Source organism: Chlorocebus sabaeus, chromosome X (assembly GCF_047675955.1).
Source record: "Chlorocebus sabaeus isolate Y175 chromosome X, mChlSab1.0.hap1, whole genome shotgun sequence".
NCBI classification, from domain to species: domain Eukaryota; kingdom Metazoa; phylum Chordata; class Mammalia; order Primates; family Cercopithecidae; genus Chlorocebus; species Chlorocebus sabaeus.
In genome coordinates this window covers 142,416,341-142,432,341 of record NC_132933.1, presented here as the reverse complement: position 1 = coordinate 142,432,341, position 16,001 = coordinate 142,416,341, and the positions used below count along the sequence as shown (strand labels likewise).

General features: G+C 37.5%; 1 protein-coding gene across 6 annotated transcripts in view; it reads right to left on the bottom strand.

The window, feature by feature from the left end:
- MID1 (midline 1) overlaps positions 1 to 16,001 on the bottom strand; it is a 381,575-nt gene that overhangs the window by 78,581 nt on the left and 286,993 nt on the right. For all 6 annotated transcript variants that reach the window (XM_007991004.3, XM_007991003.3, XM_007991002.3 and 3 more), the window contains exon 3: positions 3,241 to 3,336. In XM_007991004.3, the coding sequence (XP_007989195.1) occupies positions 3,241 to 3,336 (96 nt within the window). The remainder of the gene's footprint in view (positions 1 to 3,240; positions 3,337 to 16,001) is intronic.

The following is a 16,001-nucleotide window of genomic DNA, read 5'->3' as shown; positions in this document are numbered from 1 at the left end:
CTGACAATCATGTAGCTTTTAAAGCAAGAGGGTCTACTAAGTGAAACAATGAGCTCACTGGACAGTCCTAATCTGCTCTCTCACCTATGTTTTGTTCTAATTCCTCCTTTTCTTTCCTTTTGTATGCCTTTCCCTCTTCCACCTATCATAACCTCCATCAGCACCTCAAATGATGAACAGCTGGAGTAGATGGCTTAGGTAGGAGATGAGAACATCCCTAATTTCTATCTCCCTGGATATTATCTTTGGAAAACACAACAAATTTGGAGTTGGAAAAAGTTGCTAACTCATGTGTTTCTCTTAGTAACCAGTTTTATATTTCTGATCACAAGGGGAGCACTTGTAAGTAAAAGCGCAGACTTTACAAACACAAAGTATTTTAAGCCTTCCACCAAAGCACCAGTGTTTGCACAGTAGATATGCTTTTACACTGATAGGATCTTTCTGAAAGCAATCTTTGCTAATTTCTGCTATGCTGAGAAATGTATCACCAACAAACACCATTATGTTGAATAAATAAGTTGACATCTCAATACCTAGGGTACTAAAATAATAGTTGTGAAATCTGTAGTAACTGGCTCAAGTACTGACTCTTCCATAAAGTTTCACAAAAATTGTACTCACATTTTTTTCTCTTTTAATCCCCCCTTCTCAAACTATACTCCATCTAATCTAAGATACCAGCAACTGTCTCATCTATATTTTGTATGCCAGTAGGAACAAACAAATGTTGCCCATTAAACTGTCTCACCATTCATTTAAGTTGCAGCTCAATTTCAGCAATATTAGTCTGTAAAAAAATTGCTAATCTTAGAATCCATAAATGCAATATTCTACTAGCTTGGCACCTGATTGGCTACTCTACTGTTCTTTAAATATGTTGTTATATGTGTGTACATTGTTCTCTAACATATTATAATCTTTATTATTATTTGCTACATTGTGCATCTACTGACAGTTATAGGCACATAGGAGGCTATAAACTTATAATTACTGCTTAGACGATCAAAGGGACTTCAAGAAACTCTTATTGCAAAAATGGAGTTACTGTCAAAAATTTTAAATGCATGCTCAAAATAATTTGCTTCTCCAACTTTAGATATTTTGGGGGAGCTGAACTTGCAAGCATTCAAATAGTGTTCAAAATTTGCCATTTGGAGAGTCATCAAGCAAATTCATCTAAAACAAATTCCCTGAGCTCCTACTGTGTGAAAATCAATGCATTAGAGTCTATGAGATACAAAAACGAATTAGATTTGATTCCCATCCTCTAAGACTTCACATTCTGGTTGGAAAAATGGAACTGGTATATGAAAGAATGATAAAGCCATGAGATTATTACTATTCTTGCGTTGCTATAAAGAAATACCTGAGACTGGGTAATTTACAAGGAAAATCGGTTTAATTGGTTCACGGGTGCTACAGGCTGTACAGGAAGCAGGGCACCAGGTATGTGCTCAGCTTCTGATGAGGCCTCAGGAAGCTTTTACACATGGTAGAAGGAAAAGCCAGAGCTGGCACGTCAAATGGCGAAATTAGGAGCAAGAGAGAGTGTGTGTGGGGGAGGCGGGTGGGCGGAGGGGGGAGTGTCACACACTTTTAAACAGCTAGATTTTGTGAGAACTCACTCATCATGGAGTCAGCACCAAGCCATGAGGGATCTGCCCCCATGACCCAAACACCTCCCACCAACCCCCATCTCCAGCACTGGGGATTACAATTTGACATGAGATTGGGGCGGGGACATCTCTCCTTTCTCGGAATCACATACACGATATCATAAAATGTTATGCGATTCAGAGAAAGGGGCGATGACTCTGGTCCCGAGAACCAGAGAAACATTCACAACTGAAGTGCCCCTTGACTTAGGACTTGGAGGGTACACAGGAAGCATTCTGACAAATAGACATGGGTTGGAGGGATTGGCCTACCAGGCAGAGGGAACTGCTTGGTTAAGGGCCAGAAGGCTTAAAAGTGTAGTGAATGGCAATTGTTTAGTTTCAGTTCATGGGGTGGGGTGGTAAAAAAGACAGTTTGGGAGAAGATGGAAGAGGACTTTGAAAATCACATACATAAAGGAAGTGGCATCTATTTTTTCCTTATGCAGTGTAGAGTCACTGCAGGTTCTGCTATTGTTGCAATTGTGGTTTATTTCATGGAAACACATCTGACAACTAAGATGCATTAATATACACCTGCAGTGGGTTAAATTGTGTCTGTAAAAAAAGATATGTTCAAGTCCTAACCCCTGGTACCTGTAAATGGGACCTTATTTGAAAATAGACTCTTTGTTTTTTTTCTTTTTTGAGACAAGGTCTCACTCTATCACCTAGACTGGAGTGCAGTACTGCAATCTCAGCTCACTGCAGCCTCAATTTCCCAGGCTTGGGTTATCCTCCCACCTCAGCCTCCCAAGTAGCTGGGACCACAGGTGTGTGCTCCCACGCCTGGCTAATTTTTTTTGTATTTTTTAGTAGAGATGGGTTTTCGCCATGTTGCCCAGGCTGGCCTCCTGAGCTCAAGCGATCCTCCTGCCTTAGCCTCCCAAAGTGCTGGGATTACAGGGTGTGAACCATGTAATGGCCTGAAAATAGTCTTCGCAGGTGTAATCAAGTTAAAGTGAGGTAAAGCTGGAGTAGGGTGGGCTCTTTATAACAATAAGGAAATTTGGACGCATATTCAGAGACACAGCAGGAGAATGTGACGACAGAGGCAGAGTTGAGAGTGCTGTAGCTGCAAGCCAAGGAACTCCAAGAATTGCCTGCAACTACCAGAAAATGGGAAGAGGCAAGGAAGGATACTCCCCTAGAACATTTGGAGGGAGCATGGCCCTGCCAAAATCTTGATTTCAGACTTCTAGCCTCCAAAACTGACAGAATAAATTACTCTTGTTTAATGCTTTCCCAGTTTGTGGTAATTTGTTATGGCAGCCCTAGTACATTAATACAATACCTTTTTTGACTGTTCTTTGTAAGGGCAATTAAAATCTACAACATTAGGACTGCTATGTAATGCTAGATCAGGGAGAGCTATAACGGGAATGGGAGGCAGCCCTGGATGGGAGAGATTCTCTGAAGTTCTGATTCCTTTTAATTTCATCCATCTTTTATTTTGGCTTTTGCAAAATATTTAATTTTAAGAAAGATTCTTGTTTTAAAATTATAAAGCATGAGGATATCAAAACCTTGATCTGGCAGTTTTCATACGAAACATACCATACAGAAATACAGAGATACTCACCTCAACATGTTGACAGGTTTGGATGAGTTTAGCCAAAAGGGTCTCCAGTTCTGTGTTCCTCTTAATAAGGTTGGTGAGGTTACTCTCTAAGTTTTGCTGTTCAAAAAAAAAAAAAAGGAAAAAATATTATTCTGCATACTTTTATACTTCAGATACACAAAATTACTCATACTCAGGAAAAACTGATACATTTTTCAGAAACCTTAGTGAAATCAACATAATTTCAAGTATTTATAGATTTAAATTGGATTTTCAAAAGTTGCATTTAAAAGAACCTTTTAGACACGCTCAGACTTTATTCTTTTTGTTCTTGCTTCTTGCACTAACTCAGGGATATTTAACAGAATAATTAGTTATAGGTTATCTCTAGGTCATGACCTAGGGAGAAAGGAGGTAATTGGATTTCTATCCCTTTACTTAAATCAGAGCTGGCAATAATATAAGGAATATATTTCCACATCAAATCAACTACCATTGGATTTTTCAGATTTATCCTTTTATGGGCAGGCTGAGGCTAATCCCTTGGAGGAAGGTTTGAATTGTTTAGCTCTTGCTGACAGTAAGGTCATTTATAGACATTTATGATAAGTCCTTGTCACACACACATTTGGTCAGTTGTAGTGGAGTTGACTCTCCGTATCCACTGGGTTCCACATACCTGGATTCAACCAGTTGCAGATCAAAAATATTTGGAAAAAAAATGGATGACTGCATCTGTACTGAACATGTACAGACTTTTTTCTTGTCATTATTCCCTAAACAATAGAATATAACAACTATTTGCATAGTATTTACATTGTATTAGGTAATATGTTATCTAGAGATGACTTAAAGTATGCAGGATGATGTGATTGGGTTATATGCAAATAACAGGCCATTTTATATCAGGGATTTGAGCATCCATGATTTTAGTATCTATGAGAGACCCTGAAATTAATCCCTTATGGATATCAACACACAATTGTACATTTTATTGTTCACGCTTCTATTCTTTGTCCATTAATGCCAGATCAAATTTCTTTGAACACTATATTTACCACTCATTATCCTGTATAAGACTCTAGAATTATTCTCTATTCCTTTAGAGCATCAAACTTAAAGTTCTCTGGAATGACTATTTAATCCTATTTTCAAACACAATAACTCTCTATTCTGGGTAAGACACACTAAGATTTCTGTTCCTTCTCATTCACATGCTCTTGATTGCCAGGGGTGTCCAATCTTTTGGCTTTCCTGGACCACGCTGGAAGAAGAATTTTCTTGGGCCACACACAAAATAACTAACACTAATGACAGCTGATGAGCTAAAAAAAAAAAAAAAAAAAAAAAAAATCACAAAACAATCTCATAATGTTTTAAGAAAGTTTATGAATTTGTGTTAGGCTGCATTCAAAGCACTTCTGGACCGCAGGTGGCCTTGCTGGCCGCGTGTTGAACAAGCTTGATTTACACCATTCATTCATTTACTTATGTGTTCCTACCATTCATTCATTTACTTATGTGTTCACACAACAAGTACTTATTAAGCTTCTATAATATGCCAGACTCTGAAAGAGACAGTAGGGAAATAAAATAAAAATATTGATATCTACTCCCTGCCCACAAGGAAACAGATGGCTGTACTAACTGGGAGAAAGATGCTACAAACAAGAGAAGGGGAAGAGTTGATGGCTGCTGGTTAAAGGTTTCCAAGAGGGCCAAGTCTTGCAGCTGAGGCTTGAAGGATGTCCAGGGGTTTTTTGTTGCACAACAGTGGAAACTTCTTGGAAAGAAGAATCTTCCATGGGCAGAGAATAGAACAATGTCATATGCCAACATCAGAGAGGTTGAGAGGGCAAAAGATCAGGGAAACTGTGTTTTAGCATATAGACAGTTCCACAAGTATGGCAAAGATATGGAACAACAGGAAATTTCATGGAAAAGAAAACAGACCTCAAATTTATAATGTCATCCGAGAAAGAGGATTTAGAAAGAGTTTGAGGGATTTTGAAAACTAACAAGTTCATAAAGGTGTCAATATTTCATTATGCTGTAAAATTTATTTATGAAAATTTTAGCTCATTCTACTTCCCTAAATTTTTTATTGAGAAAAGTGTATTAAGGAAAAGAACCACTTTTATCTAAGGCTTAAAATGCATATGTCAAAAGCAGAACTTTCTGGTTATTTTTAAAACAAGTTAAACTTATTAATCTGGTGTTGACTTTTTAAAATTTTTTAACGAATGCATTTGCATTTCTAGTAGGTTCTTTATCACATCTCCCTTTTCTTATTGAATTCCTTTCTGTTCCTATTACAAAAACACAATTCTCTTCTCCATAATCTCAAGACAACTAAACTTACTTATTCTTAAGCTCTTTTGAGAAAAGGCAATTCTGTATTTCCCTGTGCTTGTTGAATATTTCTCAAGGATCTGATTTTATCTTTGTCTTGTAATTTTTGTCTGATAGCTCATACAATGTAAACTTTGCTCCCTGTGCTGTGATTTGGGGATTGACATAGTCCAGCCAGATGAGAAGCATATTCTGAGGTTAGGGCGTGAGGTTCTTTTCCCAAAGAGGACGCTCCCACAAGGCACTCGTGTGCAACAGAGGCACAGATCCTAGTTTGACTCAGTGCCTCTGCTTCCCTCCATGAGAGTTCTGTGTCTGACTTCAATTCCAGATGAGATGTCAGGTTCCCTTTGAGTCCAGTGTATCCATGGGGGGGGTCTTGGCCTCCAGGTGTACAAGGTTCTTGCCACATGTGATGTTCACTTCCCTATGTGTCTACTGAAGTCACCATTGCCCCATGTCATCTCCACTTCTTGGGAGTAGCCCAGTGTCAGTCTTCCCTCACCACTCTACACTTTCTTTCATTTCCGGTCCTTGGAGGCTTTTCACATATGTTTACGCTTGGTTATGTATTCATTAAAATACATTTTAAAATATTTTCTCTGTAATTCTCATGTGTTCAAAATTCAGAGGAAGGCTTTGTGCACATTTCATCTGGACTGGAAAACCAACAAGAAACCTTCAATTCTGTCTTGGAAATACTCAAAACATTTCAAATGTGACAATTTTAAAGGAGAAAAATAACTTTTTCACTTAAAGAATGGGATACAAGAGGCTGAAGAGTCAGAGAATGAACTAGACACAGTGATTTATGTACAACTTGATCTTATGCTTGCATCAAAGAAAAACTTGCTTTTAACAACAATAACAACAAAAGCCAAAGTTTTTTTTTACTGTTTGGATTAAATGAATTGCAACTACTAATCACTTTATGGTCAGAGACTAGAGGATGATTTTGAAGCATCCCATTCTTCAATGTCCTTGATATAGACATAACTATTATAAGGTATATTTGTCAACTTTTTTGGTATGTTAATACTAGGGGATACTTTTCTTTTTGGCTGACTCTTCACAGCAGGAAATTTCTAGGGAAATACATCATCTAACTGTTTACAATTCAATTGTCATAAGTATGACTTTTCTAAAGCTAGTCAGCAAAAGAGGGTCAAAGAAATGCAAACCAACACATTGAGATTTTACAAACATCTGCTTGCTTCCCCCTCCCTTTATTAAGTATACATCATGCATCAAATCTGTTTTTAATCAGTTAATACATAGACTAAAGCCTGTGGTTTAAACACATTGACCTATCCAGATCCTTTGGGGTTATTCAAATTTAAATAGTACAAGTGTTACTGAAGTCTGCAAAGAATTACCAAGTCAGTTAGAAGCATAATAAAGGGAAATTAAGCTGGGAGAGAGACTTGTTTCCAAGTGGTACCAAAGGGGCTGACAACACTTTTGAAGGGAACCTGGGTAATGGGAAGGTAACAAAATCCAGTCGTTAATGAGCCATGCACCCATAAGCTTCCACTACAGGGACTTCTCTGAAGATTTTCTGGAAATTAACTCTATCACTAACATCCTGTGTGGTAGTGGTCAGCAGGCTCCATAACCTCTTGATTTTGATTGTGATTTGTGCAAAACAGAGATCATACTTTTTCATATAAAAGTCGTGGGATTAAGTAGATACCAGTTTCTACACTGCCCTATGGATATCTAAAAAAATTCTACAGACCACAAGAAAAATTGGTTTTAGTTTCCTGTTATCACCTTGAAAACATCAATATATTGACATCTCCTTACTCAAGCCAAGTTTTGTAGAAATCCAAGGAGTCAGGCATGAGTGACCACATATGCAGAGGGAGAAGACTGGGGCTACCATCCCAGCTGGACTCTCTTGGGCAAAAGACTGGATGTGTCTTGGGCTCAGTTTTCCCATCCATAATGTATGGATAATGATAAATCTACCTATCTATACTATTGTTAAGATTGAATGAGAAAATGAACACACTCATCAGAGAACTACATGAATGTTTGTTGAAATTATGAATTATAAGATGGAACATTTAGTTTTGACACAGTTCCAGACACTAGAAGGGCCCAACCCTGTGCCTCTGGCAGGCACCATTCTCCAGCTTGCTCATGGCTTTTTCCTGCAAGTACCTGTGCCTTTTCACCCCAGGGTCTTACCTGGCTTCAGGCAAGGCAGGTGCTGGGGAGAGTAAGAAGAAGCTGATGCCCCTAGGAGCAGCCCTCAAGTGGCAATTACTGGCAATTGGTGGATACACTGCCCAGCTTTTTCACTTCCTTGGTGGAACCACTCTGAGCCTCTGTCTACAAAATCTCCCACAGGGCGCCATTGGGAGGCAGCACATGGGTCCATAGCAACAACCTGCTCATTAACCCTCTTTCCTCTTCGTTCTCTTTCCTGTTTGCATCCCCTCTCCCTCCAGGTGCTTCCTGGATCACCTCCCAATTCAAATTCTCAAAGTCTGCTTCTGGGAGAACTCATCTACAATCATTTCCATAGACCACCTAACCCATTTTTGAGTATGCCTTCCTATGAGGAAGAGCCAATCAGAAAAGATTGTATTACTTTAGAAAGACATTTGAAAATATAAGAGGTTGTTTTCTCTCTTCCCCCATCTTTCCTCTTTCTGCTTTTTCTAGAGGTCACATATTCTCCAAATTCCAGGCTGTAGATCAGCAGTGTCAATAGAAACCTAATGTGAGCCACAAATGTGAGTCACATTTCAAAATTTTCTAGTAGTCACATTAACAAAGTAGAACCAAGTAAAGTTAATTTTAATAAAATTGTCATTTCCACCTGCAATCAATATTTGAAAACTGATGAGGTATTTTACATTCTTTTTTCTTTCTTTTTACTAAGTCTTTAGAATCTGATATGCTTTACACTTATGACACATCTCAACTCAAAACCAGCCCCATTTCAAACACTTGGGAGCTACATCTGGCTGGTGGCTACCTCGCTGGTCTAGAACGGGGGTGGCAAACTTGCTATAAAAGATCATGTAGTAAATATTTTAGGCTTTATTGGCCATATGTTCTTGGACACAATGACTCAATTCTGCTGCTGTTTTAGCATGAAATCAGCCATAGATAATATGTAAATGAGTGGGCAGGACTGCATTCAATGAAATTTTATTTACCAAAACAAGTGGTGAGTGAAATTTGACCCATAACTGTTGTTTGCCATGCCCCCAGTCTAGAAGGTAAAAATCAAAATAACATTGTCTGGGCCACTGATAAACATCTGCTTCTGTTAAACACTAACATTTGTTCCAAACCTTTTGTGTAAGTCTGAAATAGATGCCACTCCATGAACCTCTAGAAATAATTCTTTCTGTACAAGATGCTAAGAGCACTTTCACTTATGGCCAGAAAGCTTTTAGCTTGACAGAACCCACAATAATCTGAAGAAAATTAAACAGCATTTTGACTCGTAGATATTCTAATTTAAGGAGCATAATGGTTAAGTACACAGAACCTGGTGCCAGTCTGCCTGGTTTGAAATCCTAGCTCTGAGACCTTCAACAAGTTCTTAACCTCTGTGCCTTAGTTTCCTCATGGGGCTGTCAAGATGATTAGAGGAGGAGATATGTGCAAGCCCTAGGAGGAGCACCTGGCTCACGATGTGTTGTACTGGTACTTGTTAAATAAAATAAAAAACTTGTTTTTCAAGTTTGGAGTTTAGACTGATTTTAATAAAAGCTTAATTTGTAACACTTATACCACAACCAAATTAAAAGCATGCTCATACAGTTAATAAAATATTTAAACCACCAGCAAATTAAAAGCACGCCCACACATTTCATAAATGAATTCTTCTGTAGATTTTCAATTTAGTAGTACATAGCTACAAGAATATATTTCCCCCTAAGATTACATTTTCCAAAAACACTGAATCCAATTTGCTCAGCCTTCTCATGATGTGATTATTGTCAGAATTCCCATCTGGACTGCGGGTCCCTGTTTTAGACTAAGTGTTGTGTAATGTCCTAAATATCAACGAATGCTAATGCTACTATTTGTTGTCATCTCTTCCATGAAGCCCTTCTCATCTGTTAGTTTGAATGGGTAAATCCCTTTCCTTTAGTGGTCAGTATTACTCATACCTCTTTTCCTCTACTTTCCCCACTCCTGTGCTGGGCTCCTGCCATTGTGAACAAGCTGTTTTAGGGATCCAGGCTTGTTTCTGGGTCTGGGCCTGGGCGCAGTCTCTTCCCTTTGCCTGGAATGGATGTGCATAGCAGAAAATTCTACCGGTAAAAAAAGAGTATAATAAAGCCATAGTATCTATTGAGTACTTGCTGTATACCCATCATTGCTTAGTCCCTTCCCACTGTACATACTTAAATATTCAATGATATTTCCAATTAGTATGGAAAACTGGATATTCATTGGACAACCCTTCTGAAATCCAATGTAGTAAATCAACTAATTAGTTAATTTAACAACTAGTATAGATTGTTAAGACAATGTCTTCTCTCAGCTTTGCTAAACAACAGAAGTCTTCCACGCTTTCAGGCTTTTGTCATTGGTACAATTGAGTCTGACCCCAAGAAGAGGGCCTTGAGAGTTTAGAAGAATTTTTGAGGAATGTTATATAACCCTGTCCAGACCACAGGACTTCTGTGAAGGCAAATATAACATTATTAAACAAATTTTTACAAACCAGGATTTACAAAAATAGAGCAATGATATAGCAATTATCACTAACACATCAATTTCAACTTCTATCCAAACCCAAAGTCAAGTTGCTCCCAGCCTTAATTCATTACCTCTTCCCCAAGCGATTTTTTTCATAGTGCCCTTATTCTGTGAGGTTTTAGAAAGTGTGTTACGACTTGGTGGCATTCAATACTGCCCTCCCACCACCACCACCAAAGAAAAGAAATACCAATAATTCAAAATGGTCCTTATAAAAGGCAAGGATACCAGTGGGCAGATTTTGTTTTAATATTAAGCCAAGGATTGGGTATAGGTCAAATTTGTGGAAGGCAAAGTTATAAAACATGAGTTGCTTAAAGAATGAGGCTTCCTTACCTACTTTATGCAAAAAGGGTAATTAATTTTTCTTACCATTTTTATTTTTAATGCACACATTTTGGATGCATCTTCACAGAGCCACAGTCAACCTCCTTCATGTTAGGTAGTTTTTAGTAAGGCTTATTTGAGCTGATAATTGAACGATTCATGTTGGGACAGCTGATTTTACACCAATCTCGATATGAGCCTTTAGGCATAGATATGGACACCAGCAGGGAATAGTAAGTCCAACTTAACAGATGAGCTTTGTACTTCTACATACAGTGATACCCAATCAAACAGCAAGGGAAGCAGACAGATGCCCCTAATTTTTGCCTTTGGAGACCTGAACCTAAGAGTCAGGTTGCAGGGAATTAATGACTTGTCATTGAGTACTACTATTAAAATGTATGCTTGAAACATGAGATTTCAGTAATTCCTTTTGGGTTTGCCCAGGACTTAAAGAATGCTTGCTCTTATTTCGAAGTCAATACTTTAGAATGTCTTTAAAGTATAATATTAGGTCTGGATACCTTTCAAGGCAAACACAGATCTGGCTTGTTTCATTCCACAATATTCAGAGTGACATTCAGCAACTGTGTTTGGAGCCTTGGCACCCAACACCACGACTCCAGCGTGATCAGGATATGGACACGTCAAGTGCCACAACCCATATATTTTCTTCTAAGAAACTTTAATCACAATAGTTAATATGAAAACACACCCATATTAACACATGCCACCTGTATAAAAGCATAAATTCTTTACACGTAACTAAATTTTAAAGATGTTTTAATTACACTGCAGGAGTCTGAGACTATCTTCAGGTTTGACTCGACGGACCACAAATACATGTAATTTAGGTTTTTTAAAATTTTTTAATGCCTTTTTTTCATTGGTTATAATAGCTACCATTTCCAAATGCCCTGGCAAGACAGGCCGCCCAGGGAACTTCAAAAACCTAATAAAATACAATCTGCATATAAATTTAAGTCTAGTATTCCATGGACTACAATTTAAGCCATTTTGATATGTGATACAGTATTTACCTTGTCAGGTTTTATTTGAAATTTCTATATTAACACCACAGAATCTGTTCCATATATTTATAAATTCCATCATTAAGAGTTCAGTGTTTATTTTTCTAACCTGGTAGTCAATAACATACAGAGAACAACTTTTAAATACTGTGTATGGTCTAGAAGAGCTTTTATTTTAATGGAGATAAATAGATATCTTAGTATAGTTCTATTCATTTAGTTATAATTTTAGCAGATCCAATGACGACTAGTTATTTCCAAGTATTAGAGATGTGAATGGCCTTTTTTGTTCACTCCTCCTCCCCAGCCCCATTTCTGCCTATAATAAGAGAGGTGAGCAAATAACCAATAAATACATTTGTTGGTTTTGAGAATGGATATCACATGAAGCTGTATTACTAGAATCCTTTCAAATTCTCTAACTTAAAAACAATGATCTCAGTTGGAAAATTTATGCCTGCAGAAAAATGCTTCTAAGAATAAGTCTATAACTTTTATCAGCAGGACATAAAGGAAGCATTTTGTAAGACTATAACATAGGTAGAAGAGCTGTGGATGGTCTTGGGCAACTCTCCGTCTGCCCTCTCTGCTCATTTGCCCCTGTTCAACTTCTGAATCCTTCTCAACACAGTACTCTAGGTTGCAATAGCAATATCAAAAGAGGCAACAAGCAGGGCACTGTGGTTCATGCCTGTAATCCCAACACTTTGGGATGCCAAGGCGGGAGGACTGCTTGAAGCCAGGAGTTCAAGACCAGCCTGGGCAACAGAGTGAGACTTCATCTCTACAAAAACATTTTTAAAAATTAAAAATTAATATTAAGCCAAGGATTGGGTACAGGTTAAATTTGTAGACTACAGCTGGTGCACATCTGTAATCCCAGTTACTCAGGAGGCTGAGGAGGGAGGATTGCTTGACCTGGGAGTTCAATACTTCAGTGAGTTATGATTGCACCACTGGACTCCAGCCTGGGGGACAGAGAGAGGCCCTGTCTCTTAAAAAAATAATAAAATAAATAAATAAATAAAACAAAAGAGGCAATCTACTTGCCAGTTAAGAATTACATGGTGAAGAGAATATTGTAAAACAGACTAATAGTAGTTAATTATTTTTGCTCAAGTGAAAAGTTTCAAATCAGGAAGATATACAATGTCCTAAACCAGAGGTTGGCAAACTATGGTTGGTCCACAGGTCAAATCTTGCCTGCTGCCTGTTTTTGTGTGACTTGCTAGCTAAGAATGGTTTTTCCTTTTTTTTGGGACGGAGTTTCGCTCTTGTTTCCCAGGCTGGAGTGCAATGGGGTTATCTTGGTTCACCGCAACCTCCATCTCCTGGGTTCAAGCGATTCTCTGACCTCAGCCTCCCGAGTAGCTGGGATTACAGGCATGTGCCACCATGCCCAGCTAATTTTCATATTTTTTAGCAGAGACGGGGTTTCTCCATGTTGCTCAGGCTGGTCTCGAATTCCTGCCTCAGGTGATCCACCCACCTCGGCCTCCCAAAGTGCTGGGATTACAGGTGTGAGCCACCGTGCCCAGCCTCGTTTTTATATTTTTAAATAATTTTTTAAAAATAAAAAGAATAACATTCTGTGACACATGAAAAGTATACAAAACTCACATTTTTGTAGCCATAAATTATTGTTTACTGTTGCTTTCACAGTACAGTGAGAAAGTTGAGGACTTGAACCTACAAAGACCAAAATATCTGCTATCTGGCCATTTGTAGAAAATTATTTTCTTTATTTAAAAAACAACCTTCTTTTTTTAATAATCCAAAAAAGAAAGACAGACAGAAGGAAGGAAGGAAAGGAGAGGAGAGGAGAGGAGAGGAGAGGAGAGGAGAGGAGAAGAGAGGAGAGGAGAGGAAAGGAAAGGAAAGGAAAGGAAAGAAAAGATATCCCTGGTATCCATGGGAATGGCAAAAAAAAAAAAAAAAAAAAAAAAAAAAAAGTCCAAATACTTTTTAATTAATTTATACATTTTTTTTCCTGTTGCTCCAAGTCATTTTAAAATTTCAATATAATTCAATTCACTTAACATTTTCAACACCTACTACGGGAGTGTAGGAGGATGCCTCAAATTCCAGTCCTTCAGGTACTCAAAATTCTAAAGACTCTTTTTGTTAACCAACAAAATAAATTTTAACTCAGAAAAAAAATTATAGATAAGATGCCTTAAATTACGGATAAAATGCAATGATTGAATAAATTCTTGTTTTATTTGTGTCTTTTGTCCAGGAAAGCAAAAGCTTCAAACTGAGGAAGAGTAAGAAATGACAATCTTCAATTGGATCAAGGTTGCTATAGCAAAAACATAGTCAAAAGTGAGTAAGGAAGGCACAGCACGAGGATTAGTTAGTTCCTTCCACTCTGCAAATAAATATATAAAGCATTGAGTTTTAAGTGTCAATTGGATATGGAATTACTCATTGATTGCTATCTCCCTCAATTCTATTTTCCTGGTCTTTTTTTCCCCCCCCAATCATAAAATACACCTTAAAAGGCAGGCAGGGAGGGTGTAGAGCACTGGATAATTAATGTCTATAAAATCCCCTGATATTGATGGATGTCATACATGCTGTCTGTATAGGTCCCTTCAAGCTTTACTTCCTCCATTACTCAGGGATTGAACAATTTTGATCTTATCCCCTTTCTTCCATCTTAAGTAGATGATAACATTGCCAGATACTCATTAATGAACATGTTCTGGTCTTCCTACTTCAACAGGGTTTTAACTGATACCATCAAGCATTTTTACCAGACCTGAATGTCAAATTAGTTTCATAGTGGATGCTTAGCCTTGGATGGAGGAAAATACATTTTTGTTTTTCAGATACTGTGGGAAAACCAAATCTTTTCCTAAGCCACCACCACACATTCTGCAGGTACTTCATGTCATTTAAACTGAATATATTAAACATATTTGAAGCTAAAATAGTTGAAAGTCTTTGATCTAATAATTTTGAATAGATAAGTATGATTTGCTTTGTTTCTATAGGAATTTATCTTCCGAATTTCTTAGGTTTTAGAGGAAAATGCTCTTTTCTGGACCAGCTGCTGAAAATGATTATTAAAATTCAATACATGATCAGCTTTGTTCTTGAATTTGCGGTATTCACAAGAAAGGTTCGTAGTGTTCACAATACTCATATCCCCACATGTGTGGTACAAAAAAAATTTAAGGCCAAGGGAGGTCACACTCTTTGGCTCAAAAAATAGATTAAAATTCCATTCCATCCAAAATGGGTACGATCTGTTAGGAATTTACAAAAATCAATATTATGTAAGAGAATTCCCCATTTGGGACATCCTACAGAATCAAAGAAGAATATGAAAGTATGCCATTGTTTTTCAGCTCTGAGTAACCTTCAAAAACAGATCCCTGCCTAAGTTTTAGGAAGTTTGAATCTCAAATTCTTAAAATTCATTGAATCCTTTGTCCCTGACTTCTTCATCTTTACTCAGTCATTTCCTCAGCCTTCAGTAGGACTGACACTGCCTTTGTCTGTTCAATATGATTTTGATTGAGTTGAAAGAAATGTGGAAATCATGGAAGGAAAGAAGATGAGGAGCGTCTACTAGGGGAGTAGTTCCCATTCTGGCCTACACATGGCAATCACCTGGATCTATCCTCCCTTCCGAACCAGAGAGTATAAATAACTTCGCCTGAGTGAGGTCCAGGGAGTAGGATTTGTGAAAGCTACCCAGGAGATTCCAATCTGCATCCAAGTTCGAGAACCATTGCTCAAAATGGAGAAACAGGTTCTGTGATACAGTGAAGGAAAATTAATAATTTATTCAATTTACTACTTTTATACTTTAGGATTTATTCAGAATAAAATATATTTGTAATGCAGCTTATATGTATATAACAAGTACAGGAATAAAATTATATATAGATGTATGTAGAAGTATAAATTATGTGATTTTATCATAGAAAATCTCAGGAACTTTATTAAAACAGTGCTTAGCAGGGAAACACTGATTGTTGCTGTTAAGGAATTTAGAGGACTTTTTATACTTGAAAATATAAGGGAATGCTTTCTTACGTTCAAGTATTCCCAGTGCCTAAAAAGAACTACTGAATGGTCACCTCAATTTCTAATTTGCCAAAGCATTTGTACACAAATTTGGTCTGTTGCTCTTAACAGTAGTTACTTTCACCAGAAACACAACAGAAGTGTACTACAGATGTTTATAATTCAACAATATTTTTATACATGAAATTAAATATATAGGAAAAACATTAAAAACAAATTCTGATGACAAAAGAATAGATTTACTCCTCTACTCACTTTCAAAGGTCAGCTCAGGCAAGAGCATTGCCCTGAAGTCTT